We start from the raw sequence: 27,851 nt of genomic DNA, 5'->3' as shown, positions 1-27,851 counted from the left end.
TTTGAGCTTCAGCACTTGCTGGTCTCAGCTTCCCCATGTGTAAAGCCGGGGTGAGTCTTTCTCAGAAGGTTGTGAGGCCCCAGGGAGACAATGCAGGCTGGGTGCTTAGCACAGTGGCCCCAGTAAGCACTCAGTGAGCTGGTAACAAGCATCAGCTCAGCTAGTTGATACAGCCTGGCCACTAGAGTCAGAGCAACAAGGAAAACTGACCATCCCAGCTGGGCCGCTTCGGAGACTGAGAGGAGCCATGCGGTGTCAGTGGAACCATCAGAGGTGAAGCAAGAGTTATGCCTACCCTACATGTAACCCACAGCTCTGGCCACCAGCGGTACATTAGTCACATGTCCACCCCGAGAGTGGCATCTGTGTGTGGCATGGGATGCAGGGTGCTTTGCAAGCTCCCAGGTTTGCTGCAGTTTGGAGAGCACGCTAGTGAACAGTCAACAGGCCGAGCCCACAGCCTTGCTTGGCCGCCTGAAGTGCTGGGCAGGCTATGTCACGTCTGCGGCTTGCGTCCCTCTGACGTTTGTACAGCAGGAGTGGTGACAGCCACCTGGGAGGGCGGTTCTGCCATGGTTAAGGGGATGCCTGGTGTAGACATGCAGCAAATGCTTATATTTCTGTGTTTTTTTATACTACAAACTCTCTTTTTAGACTAGAAAGACATCGATCCTCTAGCTAAGGAATAAATCAACCTAAGTGACATTTAGTTAAGCTTATTGTGGCGACCATTTCACACACATACTGTATACACATCGAATCCCCGCATGCTCCTAAACACAGTGTGATGTCAATTTTATCTCAGCAAAACCAGAAAAAGAAATCCTTAGTCAACTCCCAGAGGACAGAATGAGCACTGAGTGGGTGATGGTCTCTGAGTCCCTTCAGCCTCCCAGCTCTGCTGACTAAAGGCAGATGTGAAGTTTCCTGCAGGTCGTGCACTGGGGAGCAGGGCAGCCGAATCAGCAGAGGACAAGACCGCCCCCCGCCGCCCGCTTCAGCACAGGACGCGCCACCCCCGGGAGCTCACCTCCTCATCCAGACTGCGGCCCCAGGGCTGGCGGCCCTCCTCGGCCTCCTTGGCGGGCGCTGGGCAGGGCCCCTGCTCCTCGGTACGCCCCTCCAGGCCTCCAGGGCCCGCAGGCTTCTGGCCCGGCTGCTCCTGGGCTTGTCGCTCGGCCCGCGACCGGCTGAAAGTCTTCTCCACTTCTTGCAGGTCTGTTAGGGTGACACCCTGGGAAGATATCACAAGTCAGAGACAGTCCACTCTGACCGTGGAAGAAGCAGGGACTCTCCCTAAAACATCTAACAGCATCGAATTCCTAATGAAGCTCTCAACATGAGGCCATTTCAAGCTAAAATAAACTCCCGAGTGTGCAAAGAACCCAGGCCGGGTGGGTCTACACCCACTCCCCACACAATGCTGTGGCTTCCCCAGGAGGAGGCCCAGAGACCGGCCACCGTGCAGGCCTGCTCACCTGCCTCTGACCTCACCGCCCTGCTGCCTCCCTGGGCGCTCCCCGGGCTGCCTCAGTGACCATCAGCGTGCCACTCCTCACTACGCCCGTGAGTGCCCTCTGTGTGGACAGCCAAGTGTCTACCAGGCACCAGTTCACAGCTGCCTCCACGTGGCCACCGTGACCGAGGCAGCTGTAAACAGCTGTGCACAAGCTGCTGTGGGACGTGCGTTTTCATTTCTCGAGTGCCACTAAGGTTAGGACTGCTGGACATTTTGAGGAGCTGCCAAACTGTCCTCTCTAGGGATTCTTGAGCACAAGAGGAGTGACCCGTCCTGGGCAGGAAGGGGATAAACGCGCCCTGAGCCTGGAGGACAGGAGTGGGAGCGGCCGGGGCCCTGCGACCTCGTTCGACAGTGTGCAGGCTGAGACTTACCACAGAAGGAAGCTTGTTGTTCAGGGGTGGGAACAAGGCACTCAGTTCACTATTTTTCATCTCTTCCCCCAACAGAAAGGCAGACAGACAAAACGACGTAAAAGGGCGTCACACTCACTTGCGTTGACCTCCGGGTCTGCCGAGCTTGTCGGGAGCGTGCCTTCCGTAAAGACTCTGCCTCCTCGTCCCGAACAGGAGTCAGATATGACCTGCTGAGAAGGAAGTGACCAGGAGTGAGGCCTCCTTGAGGGATGACCAGGTGACTTGTCCACCCGAGGAATGGCCACAGGCAGGACGGAAATGAGAGCAATGCTGTCGGCGAAATGTAAGCACCCCACACGGGTCTGCAAAGCGTCAGGGGCGGACCCGTGTGAGCAGAGGGCTGTGGACACCGAGGACCATGCAGGGAAGAAGGGGCTTGAGGCAGCAGGAAGACCCTGCCAAACCTGTGACTTTAACCTTCACTGAACATCAGCTACTTTTCGCTGAGTAAATGGTAATCTTCCCAGAAAAGCATGTTTAACACGTTGCGTACAGCAGGGTTTAAATCCCTTGTGAAGATTCTCGTGATCCGCACGCAACGTGTTAACAGAATTTTGGTACCAGTCTCAGGGGTTCCTGGACTTTCCTGGGGCCCAGAATAAGAAGGGAAAGGTCCAGAATGGAAGAACTCCTCCAAAGACCTAGATTGAAGTGAACTTCCCGTCCATCACCCCACTTTCCAGGTGACCCACATTCCTTTAATTCAGACTCAGTGGCACTGGTTGACAGTAGGTTTCCTGAGGCATAATTTCCACATGTTGCATCTGCCCTCTTTTAAAGGCAGGTCCCTGAGTTGTGACAAGTGTAGTCTCATAACTGTCACCACAAACAGTGCCCCCCCAATTCTCTCATGCCCTATTTGTAGCCAACCTCCCCCAGCCGCAGCCTAAGGAGAGTTTTCTTTTAATTACAAAAAAAAGCCTTAAAATGCACTATTGAGGGAGCAGACTGAAGTTTTCATTCCCACTAAAATGAAGGCTATGACTGCTGCTTGGCCCGCGAGCCAGCTTCGCCACTGTGGTTTCTATTATAATCAGAATTGCTTAAGGTCCAGTGAAATAAAAGCCCTTACATTCCACCCGTGCTGGCCACCACCTGGAAGCCCTTCATCATCACATCACAGCATTTAGCCTGAGCCTCGCCTGTCAGGTGGGTCCGGGGGGGGATACAGAGTCGTCCCGGCCTGCACGACTTGGCCCCAACTACCGCTCATTTGTTTATGACCCACTCAGGAGGCTGAGTTAAGAGCGGGCAGAGCAGACGGAGGGGGAGGCTGGGATCCACGCTCCTAAGGGAACGGAAGGCGAGACTTGGTGACGGGTGTCACGCGTGGTGGGAAGGCTTCCAGTTTGATGACCAAGTTCCTCAACTGGACGACACTTATGCCGGACACTGACGGAGATTTAAAACAACACATGAGAACAAACAGGCGGCGCTCTCCTGCCTTTTCAAGGTCACAGGGAAGGGCGTGGGGTGGCCTGTTTGCTTGTGCCCTCTTTCTGCAGAGAGGCGAGGGCACTTAGAGAAGTTCACACCTGCAATGACACTTTAAACAGATGAAGAGACGGAGAGAAAGACGACCAGAACGGCTGTAGCTGTGCTGGCACCCGGAAGGTGGGCCTGTCCTGGGTTCCCACGCGGGGCGGAGGCCATGGGGGTGGAAGAGCCCCGAGGAGAGAGCAGACGGAGGGGAGCAGAGGTCAGCGGCCAGAACGGCCGCCAGAACCACCGAGTGCTGCGGAGCTCCAGGTCCAGGGGGACGTCACTGAGGAGCCTGGCCATCGGGGGCCACAATGCCCTCCGCCAGAGCGCGTCACTCAGCGGCCTGCCTGCCTGGGAAGGCCTACTGTGCGCTCGCTCACCCGCCGAGGAGTAAGCTGGGTCTCCTGCCTTGTGACCCCGGGGCGTCTTCCCCTTAGGCCGCTGCCCTCACGTGAGGAGCACGGAGCGTAAGGCCACTAAGCGCCCCTGCACTCTGCCCATCGAGACCCCCTGGGAGGGCAGGTGCGCTCCCCGGCGACCTGCGGCGCCCGGGGGCCCGACGGGCCTCTGCTGCCACCTGCTGGACACAGGGGCGTTACTGCAAGGGCGTGTTTTCGCGGAAACCTTTCTTTCAGCAGCTCATCCAGCACTGGCCAGGTGTGAAGCACCTTTGGGAAGCTCAGGAGTCTCCCCGCCCTGAGACAGTGCTGCAGGGGCGTGTGAGGGGGTCCTGGCTCAGCCTGCAGCTGGCGGAGGGCTTCCCGCGGTATGAACGGTCAGCAGAGGTGACGGGCCATTCCAGAAAGAAGCCTCCGCGCGGCCCAGAAAGGGCACGAACGTGACCACGGTGAGGAGACGCCCAGGCTTTCTACGTGGCTGCGGAGTGACACGGTGACAGAAGACAGAACCCGGGTGGTCGTGACACGGTTACCGAAGACACACAACACGGAGCGAGGACGTCGGCAGAGCGTTGAGAGGCCTCGCACGTCTCTGCGGGGCTGGAACGGCGGCCGGCGGCAGGTTTGCAGTTCGGTCTGGAAACTCGGCCTCTGCGCACCCAGGCGCGGCGAGGAAACGCACCGTTTCCGTGCGCGGGAGTCACCTCCGTGAAGACTCAATCAGCAAGCTGACAGCTGACAGCTGGCCGCGAACTAGTCCCTTCACTGATGAGTCCTGCTCGAAGGCCAGCCGGGGAGCAGGGTCTGCCTCTGCGCCTACCCGAACCAGCTTCTGTCGCTGCCCTGCATGTCCGGCAGTTCTTTCTGCTTTACTTACTTAAAACACATAATCCGCAAAAGGAGAGACATAAAGAATGACGACCATCCGACATGACCGGTACCAGCGCCTCCTAAAAGGAACTCACGTTTCTATTCTCGAAACTCTCAGCGGCCCTCTGCCCCCCACCTCTTGGGCGGGCTCAAGTCAGTGCGCGTGCTTGAGGGCGTCAGGAACACGCAGAAGCCCCAGGAAAGCTCCACACGGGCTGCTCTCAACAGCGGCGCTGGGTTGTGCCGTCCGCCTCCTCCCCGCCTCCCAGACCCTCTTCCCCAAACACCACCTGCAACCAACACGCCCGCCCTCGGACATCAGCGCTGTCAAGCAGACGGTTCACCTGCTGGGGCCACTGCTTGGCTCCGTGCCTGGCACTGCCCGGGGCCTCAGCTCAGCACGCCCTTCCGTCCTACACGCAGAAGCTGCTTTGACTCCCCAGAGCAGAGACCAACTTCCAGGGCCTCCGATTTCCATAGAACCAGGAACAAGAAGTCACCGCCAGGTCAGATCGTTCCAGGGGCTGGGTCACGCCTTCTCAGCCACACCTTGCAACACACCTGGCAGCAGCTTCCCAGAAGCTCAATTTTCAACCACCAGGTGGCCACCCTTCTGGTTGATCTTCCCCAGGAAACACAGCGCTGGCTTTCCGGGACTGTTACAAGCGACCATCTTCTACCCTGGGAAAGTCGACTGGCAGGAGGGTGTTGAATGAGGGCACAAAATGTTGGTTTGTCCCACGTGTCAGGAATACTCGCAGCTCTGAGCAAAGAACCGCCTTATCAGAAGGAGATTAACTGTAAAAAGGTGTCTGACAAGGCCGCTGAGGAGCAGGTGTTGGGTGACTGCTGGCTCCGCTGGGACGCGGCTGGGAGCTGGGCAGCAGCGGCTGTGGAAACAGGAGGGTTCTCGACCTTCCTCTGGAACGCGTGTGTCCTGGGGGAGGGGACCCTTTTTAAACCCCTACTCCTGAAGTATTAAGGGGTGTGCTGAGCAACTGTGTCACAAATGCCACTGTCTCTGGAAAATGAAGTGGGTTCCTGTCTCAGTAGCCATGTTTAGCAACAGAAATACAGGCAAAAGGTCATCGACCTTAATTCAAGACCTGAAATCTCACTGCAGTAACTTAGCAGGTGTCATCCAGGTCTCCGGTCCCAGAACTGCTGAGCTGTTTTTACACCACTTTATTGAGATATAATTCACATACCATTTAAGTGGACCATTCACTGGTTTTTAGTATACTCACAGACTTACGTAATTGTAACCACAATTAATTTTAAAACATTTGCATCACCCCCAGAAGAAAGCCCATGTGCGTCAGCATCACCCCATGTCCTGTGTCTAAATGCAGACACAGCGTCACTCTCACCGGGTGAACCTGGCCGTCACCGCCTCACCACTCGGAGAGGAAAAAGCTGTGCCCGGCGCACAGCCTCTTACTGCCTTGTCACTTAACTCAGTAGTCATTGAAAGGGATCCTTTGGACTTTATTTAGACAAGGCACACAACTCAGTGGAAGTAACACAATGAACCGTACGACCGAATTCACACAATGTGCACCAATGACAAGACGTCCTGAGTTCAGGTACGAAAACTGTCCATCCTGGAGTCAACAACCCCTACACTGCTGGCATGAGTGTACTGGCGACCAGACGACGGGGCTCTGACCTCGCTGACAAGGGCAGGAAAGGAACCACATGAATAAGCCAGTAGGACTGTCATCTAAGCAGCAGAGCCCTCTCGAACCACAGCAGCAGAAACTGGACCCACGGCTCCCCACGCCCCTGGCTCCCTACGCCCCTGGCTCCCTGCCCGAGATTCACGGAAGGCAGGCAGACAGAGACCTCTTCATGGCAAACCTCGGCCAGCGCAGCCGCACTGCAGTCCTGACAGGGACAGAAAATGCTCATTTGACAACAAAACGGAGGGAGGCCGGAGCAGCCTGCGAGGTCTGTGTTCTAGAGTCCTTCATGCGTGGCCACTGCCTGTCTTTCGCTTGGAGGCAGAGAGATGCGTCAAGTGACTTGTAAACACCATGACTCAGAGTTTAATTCCTAGGGTTAAACTTCTAACATCCCAAGGACGTGGCCAATTAGCAGGAACATGAGCAGGTCCTATTAGCAGGAACAGAGACCCCACCCCCACCTCGGGCACCAAGAAGGTCGCCAAGCCCGTACTGACCACTGACCGTATCCTCACCTATTTGGGGAAAGAAAAGAATTTAGCTTCTTGCAGAGAAAAACTGTTTTAGCCATTTCCGTGAAGGCAAGAAAGGGCACCCATGAAATGGAAGATGTAAAATTCAGGGCAGAGCAGAGCCAGAGACCAGAGGCCGACACTATCGGGCTCTAATATTAGCTGAAGGCACTGTTGACATGTTGCTAAGGAAAACTTGGAGCTTTGGAAAAGGAGCCCAACCAGGACACTGTGACAGCTGCCGTGAGGCCCGGTAACCCTGCAGAGCGCGTGCCAACTGTGGCCACTCACCGTCCCTCCCACTGAAGGCCCTTCACAAGCCACTGTCCCCGCCGGTCTGTGGAGCCCCCAGGAGCCCCCGGGCTCGGCTGGACAGCAGGACTCACCTGCCTGGGGATGAGGACAGCGCACTGAGCTCCACATTCAGACCTCGGGCCGCGCACCAAAACCTTTACTCTTCAATCTCAGAGGAGAAATGGTTGGTGAGTTCACTGAGCAGGAAGAGGAGGCACGGGGGACGGTCCCCACGGTGCCCGACTCAAGGTGTGACCCTGGGCCAGTCACCCCCCTCTGAGGGCCTCCGTGCTCCCACCTGTAACCCAGGGAGCTTAACTCCTATTCCGGTCCATCGTGCAAACAGAATACATTTACGTACACTGAGCTTTTCAGGAAGGAAAAAGAAAAAAAGGAACTTTGTAAACCCAAGACCGTGCCCTTCTTAAGAGTAGTAACTGCTTTGGGAGTCCCACCCTGAGCTTATGTGGCAAAATCATAAACCATCCAGAAGCCTACAAATCTCGACTCTCAACTGCTGTTTGCTCCTCAGTGACGTCATTTCCACAGACTTACAGCACGAGACTGCTGGCCCCTGAGTCACTTGTCTTTCAGCTTTCCTGCCCCAGTCCCCCATTATAACGGTAATACTTTATCACTGCTGGAACTTTGGAAAACGCAGGGAAAAAAGTCACCCATAACACATACCCTGGAAAAATCTAGTGTTGACATTCCCATGTCAACAGCTGGTATCACAATGGGTCCTTTTGTTTCTAGCTCTGTCCATTTCACAGTGCATGTGTGGTTAACATCTGTGGCCGACAGTAAGAACTGTCACCACAGGGTAGACAGCTCAGGCTGGTTGCTGGCCAGTAGATATGTGTGCACCCACTTAGCGCCTCTCAGAACAAAACTCTCGGAAAGGGGAGGCCATCCCTGCTCCAATCACGCTGCCGATGGAGCCCGCTTCTGAGGTGACCTTTGCGCTGCTTAGGTCTTGCTGGGCCTAATGAGTCTTGAAGACTCATTTCCCCACCGGTCACTAGTTGCTTCCAACTGGACCTGTGAACGCGGGCTCAGGCCTCCATCCGGTTCCCAGCAGGAGTCAAAACGTGGCCACAGGAGCAGATTAGCGAGACAGCTGGAGCTCCCAGAGAAGAATTAGCGCCCAGCATACTCTTTCAGAGGAAAATTCAGCGGGTTTTAAAACGTGATTTTTTTCTTTCAGCTTGTTTGTCTAGAGCAGGGGTGTCCAAACTGTGGCCCACGGGCCAACTGCGGCCCATGATCCATTGTTAATTGACCCGCAGCAAATTCCAAAAATATATTTAGTTTACTTAAATAAACCAGGTGAGGCAATGCGTACTTCACCTCGAGTGAGTGGCCTGGCTGTTTGTGTATTTTAGCACATATGGCCCTTGGTGAAAACCGTTGAAAAAAGTTTGGACACCCCTGGTCTAGAGGGAGAAACTAAATGGCTTCAATTGTGTAATTGCTTGAATGACACGTTTTATTTGATGATTCATTCCCCAGCCAAAGCCCTGCGGTATTTCACAGCCCGGAGGACAGAGCCCGTCGTGCGGCAGACAGAACTCTGCACGGTCGGCTCCTACCTAGATCTCCAGGTACACCATTTCTAAAGCACACCCAGTGCAGTACCAGGCTGGGGTGTCTGTGGAAAGAAACAAGTCTATTCCATGACACAGAAATTAGGAAAATGCTGCAAATTCTAACCATCCGCACACCCCACTTTCCGGCCGGAGGAGACGTGTTCCTAGGTGGCTTCTGAGTGAGCCACCCTGTCACAGTTCACTTGGCACAGACTGCCTTTCCCCTCATTTACACCCACGCCACTCTGGACACGGCCCTGCTTCTCCAGCTCAGGCACCCTGAGCTCGGCCTTGGAATGCCTCGTTCCCTGAAGTAGCGCCGCCTGTCCCCACACAGTTCGCTGCGAGGCACCTTTTCAGGGCAGCTCCAGTCATTGTGTCCCACTGCTCGGCCCCGTTTGGATTGGGTGAGGTGCTAGGTAAGGTTCAGGATTTCCTTGTTCGGTGCTGAATGTTCTGCAGTGGGGCTGCTGCTGGCCGCACGTACCTGTGAGGACGCCGGAGCTACTCCCTGGGCACCTGGAGTGGGGGAATCAGGCGGCACGAGTGTGTCTTACATGGCTGTTCAGGACCCTCTTCCAGGCCCCCGGGGCTCCCAGCCCATCGGCAGGACCGCGTGACGTGCCCACGCCCCAGCCTGCATGTCCACACTCGGCCTCCCCACAGCTTTGTCACAGGGCCGAGCACGTTTGCCGTGGTGCTTGGCTGGACGCTCAGGCCGTCTCTCCACCTGGTGTCCACGTGACCCGCAGACCTGGGTGGGAGCACCCGTCAGGAGCTGTCCTCTCCCCTCCAGGACACACGGCACAGCACCTCCGCCTTCCCTCGTCCCCAGCACACAGTCCACTCGGGCCCAGGTCTCACTGTGCGCTCACTGCTGTATCGTCCGGGCCAATCATAGCACTTGGTGACGGCAGGTGCTCGGTACATATTTTGAAAAGAATGAGCGCTAGCACCGTGCGTGTCAGGTGACTGAGTCCAACAGCTCCTTAGCTAAGGTCCTGCTTATTCGTCTTGTGCCATCTGCTTATTTAATTTACTGTCTAATGAACATTATTTATTATCTAATAAATCGAACGTCTCTCTGCTATCGTGAGCTCTGGCCTTGACACACCACACTCACATTGTAAACATTAACATCTTGATTTAATCCTTCTATTCTTCCACCTGCGGCTCCTCGAGGAGACAGGCCCTAGTTGTAACATGGGGTATATCGCAGGAACTCAGTAAATAACTGTGGCCAGAATAGAACATCTGTAAGAAACTCAGTCTGTAGCAGCTGCTAGCTTACTGATGACAGGTTATAAAATTCCCAGGAGACAGTCACTGTGTCTCCGGGTTTCTCTAAATAACGGTTCATGCAGACGGTGTCTACAACGCAGTCCGACAAAGAGCCCGATTCCCCATTTCACAGCCAATGATCCGAATGATGGGTTTCACCCATTTTACTTGTCTCAGCTCAGAAGGATTTTTCAAGGGAGATTTTCCAGCCAATGAAAGATTGCTCTGCTTGTCCCTCCTAGATGACATCTAAGTGACAACTGAGCACAAGCATTACATAAGCAGTACAGACCGAAGGTCCGTTTATTGACACTCTCCTGGCTGGAAGCCAGTGGAGGGATGACAGCTGTTGGCTCTGTGACCTGTAGCCCAAGAGTGGGATTTCTTCAATTTTATGCAAAGAGATGACACAAAGGATGGAAGGAAAGAAGGGGCAAAACACTACTTCTCACCCCACTTAACATCTCCCTCCCATCTCCTCTCATGATGCATGTTTTAGAGCAAACGTCTGATGGCAGGATTCTCTGACTTACTACACACACACACACACCCACAAAATAAAATCTCCTTCTGGATGTTTAGAACAAAATGAAGTCAAACTGAGAGCTAAATTTGGGTAAGATTTCCCCTCTCTCTCTAGTCTGAAAGAAGGGACAGTGGTCCCCAGCCTTGGACTGCCTCCAGCTTCTCACACTTCGTCAACGGGGAGAAATGGCCCAATTCTCCTTGGTCACACCTTCCAAGGTCTCGGAATCCTGACCATCAAAAAGTTCCTCTCAGCTTCTTAAGTCTCGCCTGCGTCAATCCACGACTGCTCTTGGAATCTCTCTCTAAATGAGAGACACCGCAGAACAGCCAGTCGTTACGCAGCTACCAGAGCACCACGTTTTCAGTTCCTTTTCTGGTATTCGTCTCAAATTCATTAAAACTTGATATCCTCACTCTATTTCTCTGAGCCCTTTACCATGTTACTGCTTCTCTTTGCTGCCAGAGAAATCATCGTAGGCTGCCGGGAACAAAGCAGAGGACCCACCACCAAGTGGCGAGGCCACACGACACCACTTCTCACAAGACAAACAGAAACCTTTGCCCGTCTCCACGGCAGAGCAGGGATCTTTGGTAAATAACCAGAGACAAGTAAGGTCTCCACCAAAGTCTCCCAGAGGCAAAATACAAAACCCAAACTGTAACATGAGATCTAATTTCATAAACGCATTTGAGATTAAGGAAAAGACTTCACAGCAGTTCTTCATCTCCCGCCTCCAAGGAGCCCACCAGAGGACGCACCTCCGTCTCTCTCTGCCTTCCAAGGACGAGTCCGGCACAGCACTGGACAGCTGAGTGGCGGCTGTGACCCCATTAGCAGTGCTGGGCGGGGGGCGGTTGGTGATCACACACAGAGGGGTGCTGAGACAGGAGCTGTCTGCTGTTCTCTCCGCTGTGGAGTCGGCCTGGGACTTGTAAGGAGTCCTGAAATGAAGAAGACACAGCAGAAAGAGGGAAGTCAGGCAAGCCACACGACTAAGCACTGCTCAGACCCAGACAGCTCGCGACACGCTGACCTAGAGAACCTATAGGTTTGGTTGCTTGCTGCTTGTTTAATTCTGAGCTCTTCAATCTTTGAACAGTACGATTGCACGTTCAGTCAGATACCTCTGCCCGAGGAGCTATGTTTTATAAAATTATTCTTTTCCTGAGATTAAATTTTGTTTTAAACTAGCTATGGCACAAGGCAAGGAGGTGACATGCTGCTGTAATGGTGGCTGGCCACCATCTGGGCCCCCCACACACACACAGAGGCAGGTGCTCCACACACGAAAATGACACCGAATCACTTACGCCACTCGTCCCCACCTGCCCCCACCTGCCCCCTAATGCTCGGCAGTGAGGCTGCGTGGCGGCCCTCAGCCTGGACGGGGCCCTGCCTGTGGACGGTGCAGGTCCTGGCTGGACATTCTACAGCCTCAGGGGCAGCCCTTTGACCAGATGCCTCATTGTCTGTGTTCACAACTGCACACGAGAAACTGAAACAAAAACCCTAACTACTGACTTCCCAACAGCAAGCTGTGTAATTAAAGTCAGTTACATGAAAACAAGATCTTTGTTTCTCCACAAAGAGTTGAGAGCCACCATTGGCTCTCCACCCAGAAAGCTATCATTTGTGATGTCACAGCTTGTTGCTGGGGTAACAGAGACCCAAAATTGACACTCACAGACATGGGAAGAGCAACGCTCAAAAAGAACGCTAAAAACCTCATTTTTTCACCTATTCACAATGACCAAAAATGCATACAAAGAACTAGAAGCTCACTTTCAAATTATCACATCATTAGAATGAACTTGAAACAAACAACCCGATCAGGAAAACCTAAACATGGTACTTACATGCAAATATAAAAATAGAACAGTCCTGAAGTGCCATCCAAAGAACACGCCACTTCTCCAGCAGTGATTAATGACCCCAAAAAATGGTGAAATTTATATTCACGTTTTAATTTTTAAAAATGAAGGCAAACAATTCCTCAGACTTACAAGATGTCTATGGAAGTACTAATAAAATTGGACGACACAAAGCTATAAAAAAGTTACACTTATCAAAAGCTCACCTGAAATTCTTTTCAGGTTAATAACATGCTCTCGTCTCTCTGCAATTTCTTAGGCTATAGAAATGCCAAGGATTTTATTTTATTAAATTACAGACATTTTGAAACGCGGCATAATTTCACAAAGGGATGGTTGGAGCAGACTCACTCTGGAGCAAGGATCAGAGGAGTGGGAGCCACTGGGGCTAAGTTTCACGCGACTGAAACTCTCTGGCTGTCATTTGTAAAGTGGGGAGAATGAGATCTTAAAATGCAGGAGTCTTGTGATGATTAAAGAAAATAATGTATGTAGAACACTTTGTAGAGTGTCCAGAATAAAATATAAACTCAGTGGAAACAAAAGAGTGAAACAGACAACAGCTCTGAGAGGCACAAATCTGGGCTCACATCGTGCTTCAGTCCCGAACTTACTGGGGGCCCTGAGCAGATGATTTTCGTCTAAGCTTTTGGTCTCCGTTTCCTCATCTCTAAAACGAGAATGACACTTCATGCACTGGGGGCTCTTTACAAGACTATAACATGTGTGCCCAAGGCAGTGAGCGCATAACCCATACCACAGTCCTGTTCTTCCTTGCTAACACAGCCCCATAGATTATCTGGGGTAGCAATGGCCCTGGTTAAAAACCTGTTTTCCATGTCTCCTTGGCTGCCAAGGGTAGCCAATAAAACCCAAGCAGAAAATTAATGCTTTGGGGAAAATTCTCAGTTCAGAGGCATTCCCTCTTTGCACGCTTGCCCCTTTCTTCCTTCTGCCTGCCTGGAATGCAGCTGTGATGGCTGGAGCTCCAGCAGCTACTACAGACCATGAGGCAGCCAACAGACACGGAAGCCACGATTAAAGGACTGCTCGGCAGACTGACAGGAGGAACCTGGATCCTTCAATGACTTTGGGGCTGTGCGCCAGCCCTGCCTATTTCTGGGCTTTCCTAAGTGAGAGAAAAATAACAAACCTTGATCATATTTAAGCCACTATTGTCTGGATTTACTGGTATGAGTGAGTAAACCAAATCCCAATGTAAGTTTTGTCCGGGACCTGACCCCACACCTGGCACGTGACAGGGTTCAACAGATGGCAGCCGCTCTTATTCCCCAACCCAGTTCTCAATGGTTCATCGAGGTTTCTTTAACTGTGGGGGTAATAACTGCTGTGCCTGTGCAAACGGAGTGCTGTGAGGACCTCTAATTTGCATGTCATCACACAGCGTCACCACAACATGCCACCCCGGCCTCCGCCTCGGCCAAATCGCTCAGTTTAGTGGCAGAACCCGAGCAACGGGCGAGCACCATGCGAGCACCCCGTGGATCGCCTGACGGCCAGCAGCATCCAGGACTGTCGCTGTCTTTGTCAGCTGCAGAAACACGACCCCACAAAGGAGTCCCTCTGCTGTCCCCAGAAGCAGAAGGCGTGTGACCACATATGGGACTAAGATCCAGCTGAAACTGCAGCTGAAGGCCTGTCGTGCTTCCTCAGTGTCACTGCCCATCGACCCCTTATGCGGACCAGGAACCAAGAGGCTGGCCCAGGAACAGATGGAGACCAACATGTGCCTCTTTCTTCCCACGCTATTTCCGTGGGCTGGGGAGTCTCGGAAGGCTGTAGGAGTCTTCCGGAAAGAGATTTAGCGCTCCTTCTGACTTGGGTTTGTAAGCCATCTTCCAAAAAGACTAAATAAGAGAGAGTCCTACGCATGATGCTGGAAAACCACCATAAGTGAAGTACGGGGGGTTTCAGTGTATGATTTACCCCAGTGGTGCGACACTTACACTGTCACCACAGCTGGCCAGGTCGCTGAGACAGAGCAGTCAGACTGAGCGATGCCTAAACCCTGTGGCTGCCCCAGGGCGAGGCGAGACCAGCCAGGGCGCCCTCGGCACACGGGGGTGTGCTCGTGGGGCCACCCGCTCCCTCCTGCCTGACAGCCTCTCTGGTTCCAACGTCATATGTGTGTCCAGAGGCGTCCGCTGGGATGACTGTCACTCAAACGGCTCCAAGAAGCCTTACCTGCCATGCTGCACAGATGCGGGCCGTCCGCACTGACCGGTGCAGGACAAGAAGAGGCAGGTGGCCACTTGCTGCCCCGACAGGTGGATGAACCAATGGTAATGGGTGAGGTGGCAGGAGATGCATTGCGATTGGCTGAAATGTAGGGGTGGGTGGGGCCACTACTTCTACCAAAGGAAGCACTGAAAAACAGCACACAGCAGGTTCTTCAGACACGCTGATCGCCACCGTCCCAGCACCGCCTCCCCACCCTGTGCACTTAGCAGGGATGCAGGGCGAGAGGGCCTGACACCCGGGGCGTGGAGTGACCAGCTCCACCTAGAGCTGTGTCACTGCAGCCAGCAGGCATCTGTGAATCATCCAGAAGAGAGAAGGGACGCGGAGGAGAGGCGAGATGCGGCCAGAGAGAGCAGAAGAGGAGAACGGGGAAAGGAGTGGGGATCAGAAAGGGAAATGACAGGAAATACGCTCATTTCATTAGAAAAACAAGCCCAACGAGCCCCAAGGCTAAAGGCCACGCACCCAGCTGTCCACCTGACAGAGAAGTGACCGTGCAAAGGTGAGACCCAGGGTTTGGAGAAGTGCGGAGCAGAAATCTATGCGGAACAACGGGGGCGGGGAAAAGAATCCCCGTGGGAAAGCGCCTTTGGGGGTGTTTCAGGTTTTAAGCCCAGAAAGCTGTACTGTGAGGGCGACAGAAGACAGGAAAGAACCATCTCAACTGCAGCAAACAATTATTTGGATTAAGGTTTTTAAAAAACTTCTTGAGTATAATAGCAATCAGACACTGGGGGGCGACCAAAAACGCTATGAAGCCCTCTCTGGAAAAGAGGCATTTTACTGGGTCACAAAAAGGCATTTTTGCCTGAAGAGACGGACTAGAACACGGGGCATATGCTGAGGTTCAGCACAGCCCAGGGTGGACAAATGTCTGCTCACACTTTCTTTGTAAAAAGTGGTGACACATGATTCTTTCCTTTTGAAAAAAATCATAAGATTTTGTACAACCAAAAAGGGCTTATGGTTGCAGGAGAAGAGCTTCGGGAATCCAAAGCATGAAGCAAGTTGTCAGTCTCTTCTCAGAAAGTGCTCATGTAATTAAGCCTGTGTCCCACCCCAGGGAGAGGCGGCCTTTCTGCTGTTGGCCAGAATCTGCCCAACGGCATCTATCAAACCCTGTGACGCTCCCTCAAGCCACATGCCAGTGGCCTGGACCATGGACGTGAACAACCCGCCACTAAACAACGGAAGGCCTGCAGATTCTAGGGCGTCCTCGTCCCTAGAGCTACAGCATTGTTTTCCTAGAAGAGTCGCGTCTTGGTCTTGGATCCAAACACAAGGAGTGACGGTGCATCTAGCTGGACTAATGCCTTGGCTGTGAAGAGAAGTAGGTGCGGCCTCAGTGAGACCCCTGAGCTGCACCCATTCACTTCCGGGGGACCCTTCCTCCAGGACATGCCTGCAGGACTGAAGCCCAACGCACCAGGGGCTGTCTGCTCTGTAACTTCCTGGTTCCCACGTCACACCTTAACCAGCTGACAAGACTCTGGCGGCAAGTGGAACGAAGTTTTGAACCCCCATGTACCGACTGTGGCCAAAGCCTACTCTGGCAGCCAGGGAAGCACCTAGAAAACCTGCTGACGAGGGCTGTGGTGTAAAGAGGCAGCTGGAGGAGCAAGTAAGTGGCGTCAAGAAAGAATTCAGAGCGAGGCTTGAGAGTCAGATTCTCCCAGGGCAGCGGCAAAGCTGAAATGAACACTAACTAAGCGTATCTTGTAGGTTAACGGCTCTGGCAGAGGCACTTTGCTGGCTGGTACCCGGCAAAGACAGTAACTGCAGAAAAAGGGAGACAGGCGAGCAGAGGGAAGGACTCATGTACCTTCTCTGCACCCAACTGGCGACTTTCAGATCTGAATGGATCTGAGGGTCATTAAAGTTATTACAAAAACAAAACAAGAACACCCAGGTCCCTAAATTAACAAGCTTCACGTGAAGCTTCTGCCTCCATCTCCCACCCTACACCCTGCGGGCCCTCCCTTCCTCTCCCCCAAAACACAACCTGAGATGACAATGCCTCGCGTTGTCACAAAAGGACAGAGCTATTGGCCGAGGTGGCTTCCGTCCAGTCCCACTCAGTCCCAGGAGGCTCTCCTGGCGGAGAGGAAGGCCTGGTGGGACTGAGATGACGGACGGCAAGTTCAGTCTGTGGGCTGAGGGTCTGGAGTCAGCTTTCTCCAGCTGAGATTATTTAAATTTAGTCAAGATGTTACTCCCCCAAAATCTACAACTAATTCATTTCTGGATTCACTCTTGTGGGGCCAGTTGGCTACAGAGGTGTGATTACGACCCACACCCCATGGCCAGATGGGGACCACCTCCCGCCTGTGGAACCTGGTACCTCTTCAGGTAGGTTGACACGTAGGTGGAAGGAGCAGCCGTCTGTGGTGTCTCACTCCCCTTGGCTTCGTCCCCCCTCAGCTGCCGCGTGTAGGAGCCGCTCCTCACCAGGTTAACAGCTGATCCCCTGAGAGGCAGGAAAGAAAACCAGCCCACACAGTGACCCCAGCTTCTGCCCATGACACACGCACACTGCAAGAGAAGAGCCAGACAGGCAGACTGTAATCCCGCTACAGAAACACACGTGGGCAGTGACTCTCTCACACGCCTGCCTTCTGTGTAGGCAGAGGATGGGATAAGCATTACTATCCACTTTCTTTGACCAACTTCAAAGCCAACTACTTTCCACAGGCACCCAGTCCTTAAGCCAAAATGGCTCTGACCCTTTGGTAACGACAAGTCACTTGTGCTCCTCCTTTAATGAGCTTTGTGAGTCCATCCCCAGCAGCAGGCAGGACGCTCATACTGAGCAGACAAGGGGACATGGGGACGATGAGGACGTACGTCTGTCACAGGGAAAGAGGAAAAAGAGGACTTGCTGAGGCCCCTTTAGCCTCAGAAACGAAAAGGCTCCCAGGGCAGGGCTGTGACCCACAGGTATCCCCAGGGTCTTTGCTACACGACTGACGGGGTGCTGATTTCACAGGGGTCTCCAGGGCAGAGCAGGCCTCAACTTCAGTGTGCACTGAATTGCCCACGGAATTTGCTATAATGCAGATTCCAGTTCAGCAGGTCTGGGGTGGGGCCCGAGAGTCTGTGTTTCTGACATGCGCAGGTGACGCCCAAGGGACACACCTGAGACAGGCTGTGGGCCAGGTTCACATGAGACAGTGACGCCTCACAATCCCGCATTCACCTGGATTGACGAGGACTTGAAATGTTATCTGCTACAAATTGGAAGTGGACGCATTCAGTTGAACAACACTGACAGGGACGGCCCTGGGGCAGCCTGCGCTGGGACCCTGCCTTTACAGCGCCAGCGAGCCCACCCCCGGGAGGGTCTCGCACAGTGAGGACGGACCTCAGGACGTGAGCTGGCAGAGCGGGGGTTGGGGGGGTGAGCAGAAGGAGCAGGACGTCATAACGTGCTGGGGACACTGCAGAGAGGGGCCGCCATGAGGGTTACCTGTTCTCCTTCTCCTCAGTGTCACTCGTGCCGCTCAGCCTCCGGGACGTCAGTGAAGTAAAGCAGCTTCTGTTTTCTCTGTCCTGTAAAGCCAAGACAAGGCAGCACAGGCGTGGGCTAGCACGGACACAGTAATAAAGCATCTGGGCAAAAGGCAGGACTTCATACACCCATAGAATCTGAGTTCTCAATTCAATCCCAATTTCCAGTCTGAGGGGCACAATAAAAGGTTAGCGTTCCGAGGCCGGTTCCTAATGGCCCTCCGTCACAACCAGCATGGAGGCCTGATTCTCACGGGAGAAGCGGGATGACTAGTGAGGAAAGAGCAGTGCAGACCGTGGCTGCAGTCCTGTGGGAGGGGGGAGCCAAGCAGCCGGACAGGAAGGCCGCTCCCGAGCCCGCGAAATCAGCCCGCTCTCCTGCCCAGCCTCCCTCCTCCTGAATGCAGCTTCACCGGCACCGACGGGCTGCAGGGGTAGGCACTCGCCCGCGGCTCCAGGAGCGCAGCACCGGGCAGGGGCCACACAAGGGGCACCATCGGGGGCCCCCAAGGATTTGGGACCAACAGTGCGGGAACGCGTGCGTGCTCATCTTGGCTGGTGCACAGACTGCCCGCTGTGGAGTCAGCCTGACCACACAGCTGAGGGGGAAACTGAGGCCCGGAGCGTCTTCCCCTGCCGGCTCATCTGCCTGAGCTTCACCAACATGGAAAGCTCAGCTGAGCAACTCGCTCGCAAACATCCAAAGGTTAAACTGCTGTATTGGCTCAGAGGAACCTTTTAGGCACCTTGTCAGGCTCCTGGCTCATCCAAGAGGAAGGACGAACACGAGGTGTGCCAGAAGGACAGGGGTTTTCCTTTCTGCCAAGCACATAAGAGCCAGTGGGCAGCTCCCGGTAAAGAGCCAGCGTGTCTGTACTCCTGGAGTCAGACCAGGGCCTATGAAGTCAGTTCATTTCACTGGAATTCTCAGGGGAGTCCCACGTGCGGCCCACGCACCTTCTCTCTGTTGTCCCCCAGCGCCGAGACCCGGGGGCTGGACGCCGAGCGGGGCAGGGAGACGCCCCAGCTCCTGGGAGCCCCCTCGCTCAGCACACTCTGGCTGCCAGTCTTCCTGAGGCTCAGTCTCCATGAAGAAGGGGACTCGTCCGCAGGCTCCTCTGGCTTGTTACAGAGGCTGGAGAGCTATGAGGGACGAGCAGGCAGGAGAAAAGAGAAAGAAAGGGCCCGATGACCTCTTTCAGCCTGCGGCCTTGCCACACTCAGTTCCAGGGAGACCACACGGGAGCAAGGCGGCCACGGGCACAGCTGGCTCTCGGCCAAGGTCCCGTCCTCCTCTGCCGACGCCAGGTACCCCAGCGCTCCCTTCGTCCCCGAGCTTGAAAGGGCCTCAGCCTGTCAGCAGGGCTGCGACCTGGCAGCTGCCCTGAGAAGTTAACATGGTTCGTTGTCCATGTGTGACGGGCCGAGTTGCAGTCACACGTCTTCCCTTAACTCGCCGTGCACCTGCGCACAGGACGCCTTACCTCCCTGGGCCTTCACACGCCCCTCTGAGAGGTGGTGACATGAGCTCAGCTCCTGCACAGATGACGTGGCCACTGGACAGCACGAGAGGACCCCGGCATGCATGTCAGTTATGACTAAGGTACGAAGGGCCAGCGCTCAGGTCTATTCTCATCGTAAGGAAACTGCTGCTTTGAGCTACGGCAGCAGGTCCAAGCATTGCAGGTTTCCCCAGCAGCAACATCAAAAAGAAAAACATGGCAGAAGCCACAGAGCTGCCAACCTTGTAGTTTTCAGAAACTGGCTACCATTCCCATCACCATCATTTCATTTTAAGAAGAAAGATTTAACTTCGGAAAAGAAAGCTTTACAGAGCATACATGGTCTTCATCTCATTTTGCCGCAGACCAGAGACAACGTCATAGTCTGGTGTCAGCCCAAAGGCCAGTTTGGGTCCAACTGGCCCTTAGGACATCAGCCAACGGTCTCTCCCTGGGCCTGGGGACCTTTACTGCCAGGTACAGTGACAATACATTAGACACTTTGAATCCCTCATTTGCTCACTTGGATTTTCTCTTTTCATCGGTCATTTGAATGTACATTTTTATGTGCTGCTTCTAAGAAGCTTTAGAGGCCCAAGCATGTCAGCACTAAGCCACCTGCTTCTGAGGGAAAATGCCTGTCCCAGCACTATTTCAGCCATGTGGAACAAGTATATGTGTGTGTGTGCATTTTGTTTTTTTAATTTAGTGTTTTTCTTTAAAAAAGCAGGTCTGGCCACACCCAGAAGCAGTGGGAGGGCAAGAGAGGGGGCCCGTCCCCTGGTCACTGAGATGCTCCCAGCCTGTGTCCCAGCCTGTGTCTCACCATGGTGTCCCACCACGGTGTCCCACCATGACACCAGCCCTGCCTTTTCAATGCCTGAGGCACTAAGACCATCGAGTTAATATCCATCAAACCATAGAGCTTTTTGACAGCTTCACCGTAAAGAACTCAGGTCCGTTCTTAACCTCAAAACTGACTTCACTCTAAGGGGCAGGGCCATCGGCTGTCCCCTGACTGGGCACCGACAGCTCTGAGAGGCCTGGGCCGAGCCGCGGGGCACACGCTGCTAGCACTGCAACCATCCTTCTACCTCTGCTCTCTGTCGTCACAGCTAGGTATGACGCCTTGACTTGTGAAAGTAAAATTTTAAACAAGGAGTGAAAAAAAGGAGAGTAGCCACCAAAACAATTAATGCTGGCTGCTGACACCTTCCTGGCCCAATGTGAGCTTTGGTTATACACTTATCTAATTCCAGATATGAAGAACAGGCAACTGACAAAATTTCTTTGGTCCCAGACTATCCTAAGTTATCTAAACACATTGTAACCAAAATTGTACAGAGCAAGGGTTGTACAGTTTTTGTGGGCAATGTTCCAGACCCAGTGTTTGGGTTCCCCACTCCCAAATCCATGCGTTGAAGCCCTAACCCCCAATGTGACTATATCTGGAGATAAAGTGGCCACCTGCGAGCCAGGAAGAGTCCTCAGCAGGAACCGAATCTGCTGGCACCTTGATCTTGGACTTCCTCCTCCAGAACTGAGAGACTCTGTTGTTTAAAGGCAGCCAGCCTGAACAGACTAAGTAAGGCAGGCAAAAACGTATCTTTATTGCTTTGCAAGAATGTATCCTTAAGGCTTTTCTAATTGGATGTTACTACAGTAGGGGGAAACATAATATCCAAATTACTTGCAAAATACTCACTCTCCCAGATGGGAAGGTATTCTGAGCCCGCCCTGCTATCTGCTCCGGGAGGCACCTCTTGCTTTCGGAGCTGGAATGGTTGACAATGGCTTCTGGCTTTTTATCTGTTATTTAAAACAAGGGAACGTGCGTATGAAAATCTTATCTCTGTGTGCATCTGCTTCTCTGCTAGACAGACTGCCCGTCATCCAAACAGATTATAGGTCCACGTAATGCCTGACCTCAGACTGAGGTCTAACAACTGCCGCCATAAGGAAATAAACTCGCCATAAGGAAATAAACTCCGTGGTCTCCTGTCTGGGTAGGCTCCAATGCCAACTCCCACATACATAGAAATCTCCTCCACATTCTATACCAAATAAGAATTCTTCCTCAGTATGTGCTAAGAAGCTCCTGTGGCCACAGCGAGTCCTGACCCATGGAGCACGGGGCAGGCCGGCTGGCCAGCAACTGAAAGGCCAGGCGTGGAGGCCGGGGCTCTAGGCTTTGGGACTTGCCTGCAGGCAAAGACAGGGTGGGGAAGGAGGTCACAGGTTTCAAAACAGGGCTGCAGTGTGAGCAAAGGGTGCCAGGGGGCTTTCATCCCCCAGCAACGGACATGGGCAGCAGGGAACACGAGACCCAGGGCTGGGTGCCCATGAGGAGGCAATTACAGCGGCCCCACATTCTGATACCCTGGTAGCCAACGAAGCGATCTAGCATAGAGCACGCCCAGATCTCAGTGCCAGACAATACTTGAAGCCTAAGACATGTAAATGCTGACACATAGTGAACACACAGAAACGATGGCAAGCTGAGCTGCTTCTCAGAAGCTGAGTCTCCGTGAGTAAAGGTCTCCTTTTCACTACCAGCTGCCTGCTGCCTGCTCTCTGCACAGAACCGCTGGCCTCTAACGTCCTTTGCTGACAGTCAGTGAGCCTCAGAGTCAGAGACACGAACAAAGGCAGCAGTCTCCCACGACGGACAGAGACCGTGTTGGCAACGCAGACCTACCAGGAGCTGGGCCCAGATGACAGGCTGAGCAGGACCCGCTCCCTGCAGCGCCCACTGGGCCAAGTGCAGAGGAATGCAGACCACTATAAACACGACGCACCCTTCCCTCACGGCTCTCCCAGCTGGAGGCAGAGCCGCACCTGACCAGGCGTGCGTGTGTGAGGCCGCCCGTCCTCTGCCGGTCAGCACACTGCACTCGGGGAATCTGCCTCTACACCCCAGGGACCCCCGGTCAGAGCAGGCAGCCCCTCATCATGTGGCTACAGGAGAACTGGCACAGGTATTCTACTATGGCTCCCCACATTCAGCCTAGCACCCTCTGAGACCCTCCGAAGCCTGCCGCCTGTGATGGGCTGAGTGGGCGCAGGGACAGGACTGGCCGGCGCGTCGGCATCGCCTACCCGCCTCCTTCTCGGGCTCGGACTCAGACGCTTCGTCTTCACCCTCCTCCTCGGAGCTGGAGCTGCTGGACTCCTTGCTTCCTTCCTCCGCTTCGTGGGCCTTGGGCGTTTCCTCCTCATACAGCAGCTTCTCTTTGCTAAATAAGGAGACGGTCTGAGTGTCATTTGTCAGAAATGACAAACCGTTTCTTAAGTGTCCAGACACCTCTGTGTAGCTGCAGTAACAGAAGTGTGTTCAGTCTTCCTCTGCATCTGTGTCCCCCGAACCCATTTCCTGTGGACTAAGGTTCACTGTTTGGCTTTAGAGCGTGACTTAAGCAGCTCTAGCCTTAAGGACCAGGGGCTGTGAATCCTGGTGCAGGTAAAAGTAAGAGATCATCTGACGGCTGTTTACAGGGTGCTTGCGAGCTGCGGGCAGGCAGCTGGCACTGGGGTGGTGTCCCTGAGCTCACAGCATTTCCGGTCAGGGAAGCAGGTGGGAGTCAGGACCCCTAGGGCAGCGAAAAGGAAATGCTGCAGTCTGAATTCATTCCCAAATGCAACACAGGCTTGCCCACCTCAGCGTCCCCCCTTTGCCCCCAGACATCCCCACATTTCAAGACCACAGGGCTAAAATCACCCAGTTTTGTTACTGCATAAACTCTCACGCTATCACATGTGCGTCCCCAGGGCAGAGCCCTCACAGTCCTCAGGCCCCAAACGTCTTACTTCTGGAAGAATCCGCTGGGCAGCCTGCTGTCCAGGTCTGACTCGATGAGCTTGTTTCGTGTCTCTTTTTCACTTCGAAGCTGGAAGGTGAGAAAAGGGAAGAGGCGGAGCACAGGTGAGAAATCAGCAGAAGTGAGAACTCGTGAGGGCCCTGTCCTTCTTCAGAAGACAGGCCAGTACCAGAGGGGAGGGGAGAACTCTGACGTGAACAAACCACACTCCTTTTCCAGAATGCAGGGGAGCTGTTAGTTTGCTGCCGTTGCTTTTAACTTTCAGCTGCCTGAAGGCTTCCCACAATGAGCAACCGTTCACAACCACCCTTTCTGGGTGTTTCCTCCTGACAGGCGGCTGGCAGCCCCGGAGGGAGCGGTGTCACCAGGTGCTGGTGGGGCCGAGGGCCACCCCGCGCACTCACCACGCTCTGCTTCTTCTGCAGCTTCTCCAGGTGCTCCACGATGCCCTCGTCAGCCACGTCAAACGGCGTCTGGCCCTGGCAGAGAACGCGCAGAGAACCGTGACGGCAAGCAAACAGAAGCGGGGAGCACGTGGCTCTATCACACCCTGGCCACCGCCGCTGCCCGACGCGGGGACGTGGCCTTGTCATGATGTGTCCCCTCTCCCAGGAGAAGCAGCGAATCCTTAGGGAGTCCCCACTCTGAACAGCACTGAGGCAACGGCCATCGTCCTAATGCTTACTGCTACTTGGCATCTGCCGGGGCCAGTTCCGAAATGGTCTGAGTTGCTGTGACCAAGTCGAGGGGCCCTTAGGAGCCCCAGAAGGTCCAGGGCACACGTGCACTAAAGGTACATCACGAAACCATGTCCCTGGAAGTGAGACAAGGGCTGTCTCTTCTGGGAAACATCAGCAGTGAGGGGCCCTAACCCACAAGCTAAGAACGACCTGGGCTTGAGAAACACAGGAGGCGGATAAGAACGTCTCCGCCTAATTCAGACCCCAGAAAACGCACAGACGGAGGGAGGAGTGTTGTGTCCAGTGAGCCCGAATAACACGATTTCAACCCAGCTCTAGGTCCTTGTCATTATGGTGCTTTCACTGACTGGATGGGAACAGAGCGCAGCTACTGAACGTCTTTGAATGAAAAATGAAGTAAAATCTTTCGTACGTCACCATGGACGGTGGCCTTGGGGTTCCCCAGTGTTCACCTTGCCGAGGGCGAATCTGTTTTTCCTGTGTGTTTGTTTGTTTCAGGGGCTTCAACACAAGCCCAGGAGAAGGCAGACAACTGTGTGGGATAACAGGGTGCGGGCAGAACCACAGCTGCCCGTGCTGTGGTCCCACTTCCTTGGACAGGGCCTGGGACCCTCGCGACGCTGAGCTCGTTGTCCCGCTGGGCAGGCTCACTCACCAGCTTGTTCCTGATGTCCATGTCACAGAGCGCCTCGGCCAGGATGGAGCAGGCCTCCTTCACCCCCCAGTGCGCGGCAGCATGGAGGGGGGTCCAGCCGTCATGGTCCTGGACGTCCAGTTCATAGCCAGCCTGAATCAGCAGTCTGAGGAGAAAACATGAACAGGCCATGTATGTCCTGGAGAGCACCGGTCCCTGCCGAATGCACTGTCCCCCACTGACCCACAGGCTGCTGCAGGCACAGTTCAGCCCCCCTGGTGACTACGTGAGACTCAATCATAGGTGACATCTATCCACCGTCTCCGAAAGGTCATGTGGGCACATCTGTGTCACACAGGACGAGTGTCTGGAGGCGCGTACCTGACATTAACTGAGCCTAATTCAATCAGCCCAGCCCCACGACGAGGAGGAGGTGTGCTCTGTGTTTCCAGTGTGTGTGGGGACCCCCTCAAATCAGGACGGACGCTCTTCAGGGCACTGCACTTACTGGCTTTCTGCTGGGCACCTGGGACGCCCTACGTTTACTGTGGACGCACAGCCCCGAGCCTGCAGATGTGTGTGCAGGGGCTTCTCTCGCACTGTGCACCTTGGGCTAACGTGCTCGCGGGGTGCAGGTGTGAGTGGCTGCTGAGGCCCAACCTGCACGCGCTGATGCAGGGTTCCCACATTGAGGCCCTCCAGACCCTCCCAAGGACTGAATGAGCATGAATGCCACTCAGGTCACACCACGCTGCCATGCCTGCCACAAACCCTGAGTGGGGTGGAATGTGAAGCCTGGAACAGCCTGCGGTGACCACACATCAGCGCGATCGGCAGCCCGTGCGCTTGGGACAGTGTCAACGTGTTGCAGTACGACCTGCATGGGGCACGTGTGGACACGAGGGAAAACGACCAGAGAGCAGAGCTGAAGCCCTCACGTCAGTGTGGCCGTCCTACCCTCACGACACACACTCTCCAGGTCTGTATCGTTAATCGGATGAGCCCAGAGAAAGCGCCTGTGCCCAGAGGACCAAGCCACACTGCACTGTCCGTCACCACAGGAGGGGCTGCAGGGGGATGACGCTAAGCCCTGGGCTGGGACCGTCGAGCCAGCCGACCTCGCCCGTTTCACGTCACGTGTCTGAGAAGGCTGGCCAGCAGGAGGGGCCCGTCGGTGGACGAACACCAGCAGAGATAGAAGGGCTGGTGGTCAGACAGGAGACCACGCAGAGCGCGGGGCCCGTGCTCACCCCTCCCCAAAGCCCGTGCCGTCTCGCCCATCTCCCGACTGCGCTCCATGGAGATGACACACCTGAGGACCTCAGAGTATCCCTTGGCGGCGGCCACGTGCAGCGCGGTGGCCCCTGAGCGGGCCTGCCTGGTGTCCTGTATCTTCCCACTGTTGAGCCACTGCCGCGCGTCCTGCAGCAGGCACTGCTCTTCTTCCCTCCGCGACTGGTCCAGGTCGACCCCTGCGGGAGCACATGGCACCAGGTCATGGGGCCGTCGGCCTGACAGTCCCAAACACACCCCGGACCACAGACCACGTGCCCTCAGCAGCTGTGTTTCCCGAGTCCTCACGAGGTGAGTGACAGCCCCAGCCAGTGCCTCAGGGGAATACACCTGAAACTGCTTCCAGCTCAAGAACATAAAGACCACATTTGTACAAAGCTACATGTTTCCACGTCCTCTTATATGTTTGTTACACCACGTCAGTGTCTCGGCCATCCTGTCAGGTAAATCTGTTTCTCCCCATTTCACAGGAAACACACACAGAAAGGTCAGGGCCTTGCTCCAGGCACAGAGCACATGAAAGCTGTCCCCGGGACTGTGACATCCCAGGACGGGCAGGGAAACCAAGCACCTCCTTCAATTCAACAGCGCACAAAGCTGCACGGGGACAAGGAAGGCAGGAGAAGGGACCCGGGAACGGCCCTGGCTTAAGGCAGGTCAGCATGTTTCCCAGGAGGGCAGATAGTAAATATGTCAGCTTTGTGGGCGCCTGTGTCTGTCACAAGGACTCCACCCGGCTGGTGGAGTGCAAAGGCAGCTCTGGAGAGTCTGGGAGGAGATGGACGCGGCCAGAGCTGGCCTTTTGGAAAGGGCCACTGCAGGAGCGGACCCTGGCACTACGTCCCTTGGCATGAAGTGTAGGTCGTGGGTGCGGCAGCTCCACAGAAAGCCTGGCAGTCACCCCCGATCACACGCAGGACGTCAGTGACAGTCCTGGCAAACGTCTGCGGACCCTGCTTCTGCTATCTGACTAGCTATTGTAACCTTACTTTATCAAATCCCGTCCCGAGACCTCCAGGAGCGTCCTGACCTAGTCTCTGAAACGGTGTCTTATGAAAGTAGAGAATCAGAGGACGTATTTTTAGAGCCTCGTCTTCTAAGCCAGCTTGCTCACCCTAACGAACTACTGGGAAGGTTTGCACGGTGAGTGCGGCTGAAGGTCATTTTGGAGAGAACACAAAGCACCCTTAGCACCTCCAGCGCTCGTCAAGACTCAGAAACAGGCCCTGGGACTTGCAGCCCTTCTGTGGACTCTCTATTGAGCGCTGTGCCCACCTGCTCGGCCACTCTGTGCCCTCAGAGGAGACCCGGTCGCTGCTCATGCTCAGTGGGTGACAACGTGAGGGTGGCAGAGACGGGGACAGCGTGAGGGTGGCAGAGATGGGGGGGCCCGCCCTCTGCAGCCTCTGAGCTGCGAGGGGACGTGTCCTGTCCCAGGACAGCGGAGGCTCTCTGGAGGTGGCCATGGTGCCACCCCCAGCCCTTACCTTGCTTCTTGACTTGCTCCAGAAGCAGGTCCTTCATGGCAGGCTCTTCCGCGAGGTCAGAGGGCACCTCCCCTTCACAGTTCACAATGGCCACGCTGGCGCCATGGCTGAGGAAGTACCTGTGGGGACAACACCAGGGTCTGCAGCACCTCTGCCAGGCTGGCACCCGTGCGGACGCACGCACCTGCGGCTAGTGGCCTA

General features: G+C 54.6%; 1 protein-coding gene across 1 annotated transcript in view; it reads right to left on the bottom strand.

The window, feature by feature from the left end:
• PPP1R12B (protein phosphatase 1 regulatory subunit 12B) overlaps positions 1–27,851 on the bottom strand; it is a 102,341-nt gene that overhangs the window by 48,167 nt on the left and 26,323 nt on the right. The window contains 15 exon segments of the mRNA XM_074317136.1: positions 1,031–1,234; positions 2,012–2,102; positions 11,334–11,516; positions 14,652–14,676; positions 14,679–14,833; positions 17,050–17,175; positions 18,175–18,257; positions 19,173–19,358; positions 21,423–21,526; positions 22,817–22,953; positions 23,525–23,604; positions 23,940–24,014; positions 24,892–25,036; positions 26,183–26,342; positions 27,651–27,769. Coding sequence (XP_074173237.1) covers positions 1,031–1,234; positions 2,012–2,102; positions 11,334–11,516; positions 14,652–14,676; positions 14,679–14,833; positions 17,050–17,175; positions 18,175–18,257; positions 19,173–19,358; positions 21,423–21,526; positions 22,817–22,953; positions 23,525–23,604; positions 23,940–24,014; positions 24,892–25,036; positions 26,183–26,342; positions 27,651–27,769 — 1,873 coding nt within the window.

This window comes from Rhinolophus sinicus, linkage group LG12 (assembly GCF_036562045.2).
Source record: "Rhinolophus sinicus isolate RSC01 linkage group LG12, ASM3656204v1, whole genome shotgun sequence".
In the NCBI taxonomy this organism is placed as follows: Eukaryota; Metazoa; Chordata; class Mammalia; order Chiroptera; family Rhinolophidae; genus Rhinolophus; species Rhinolophus sinicus.
The sequence above is the reverse complement of the archived record's forward strand: the minus strand, read 5'-3'. Positions and strand labels throughout refer to the sequence as shown.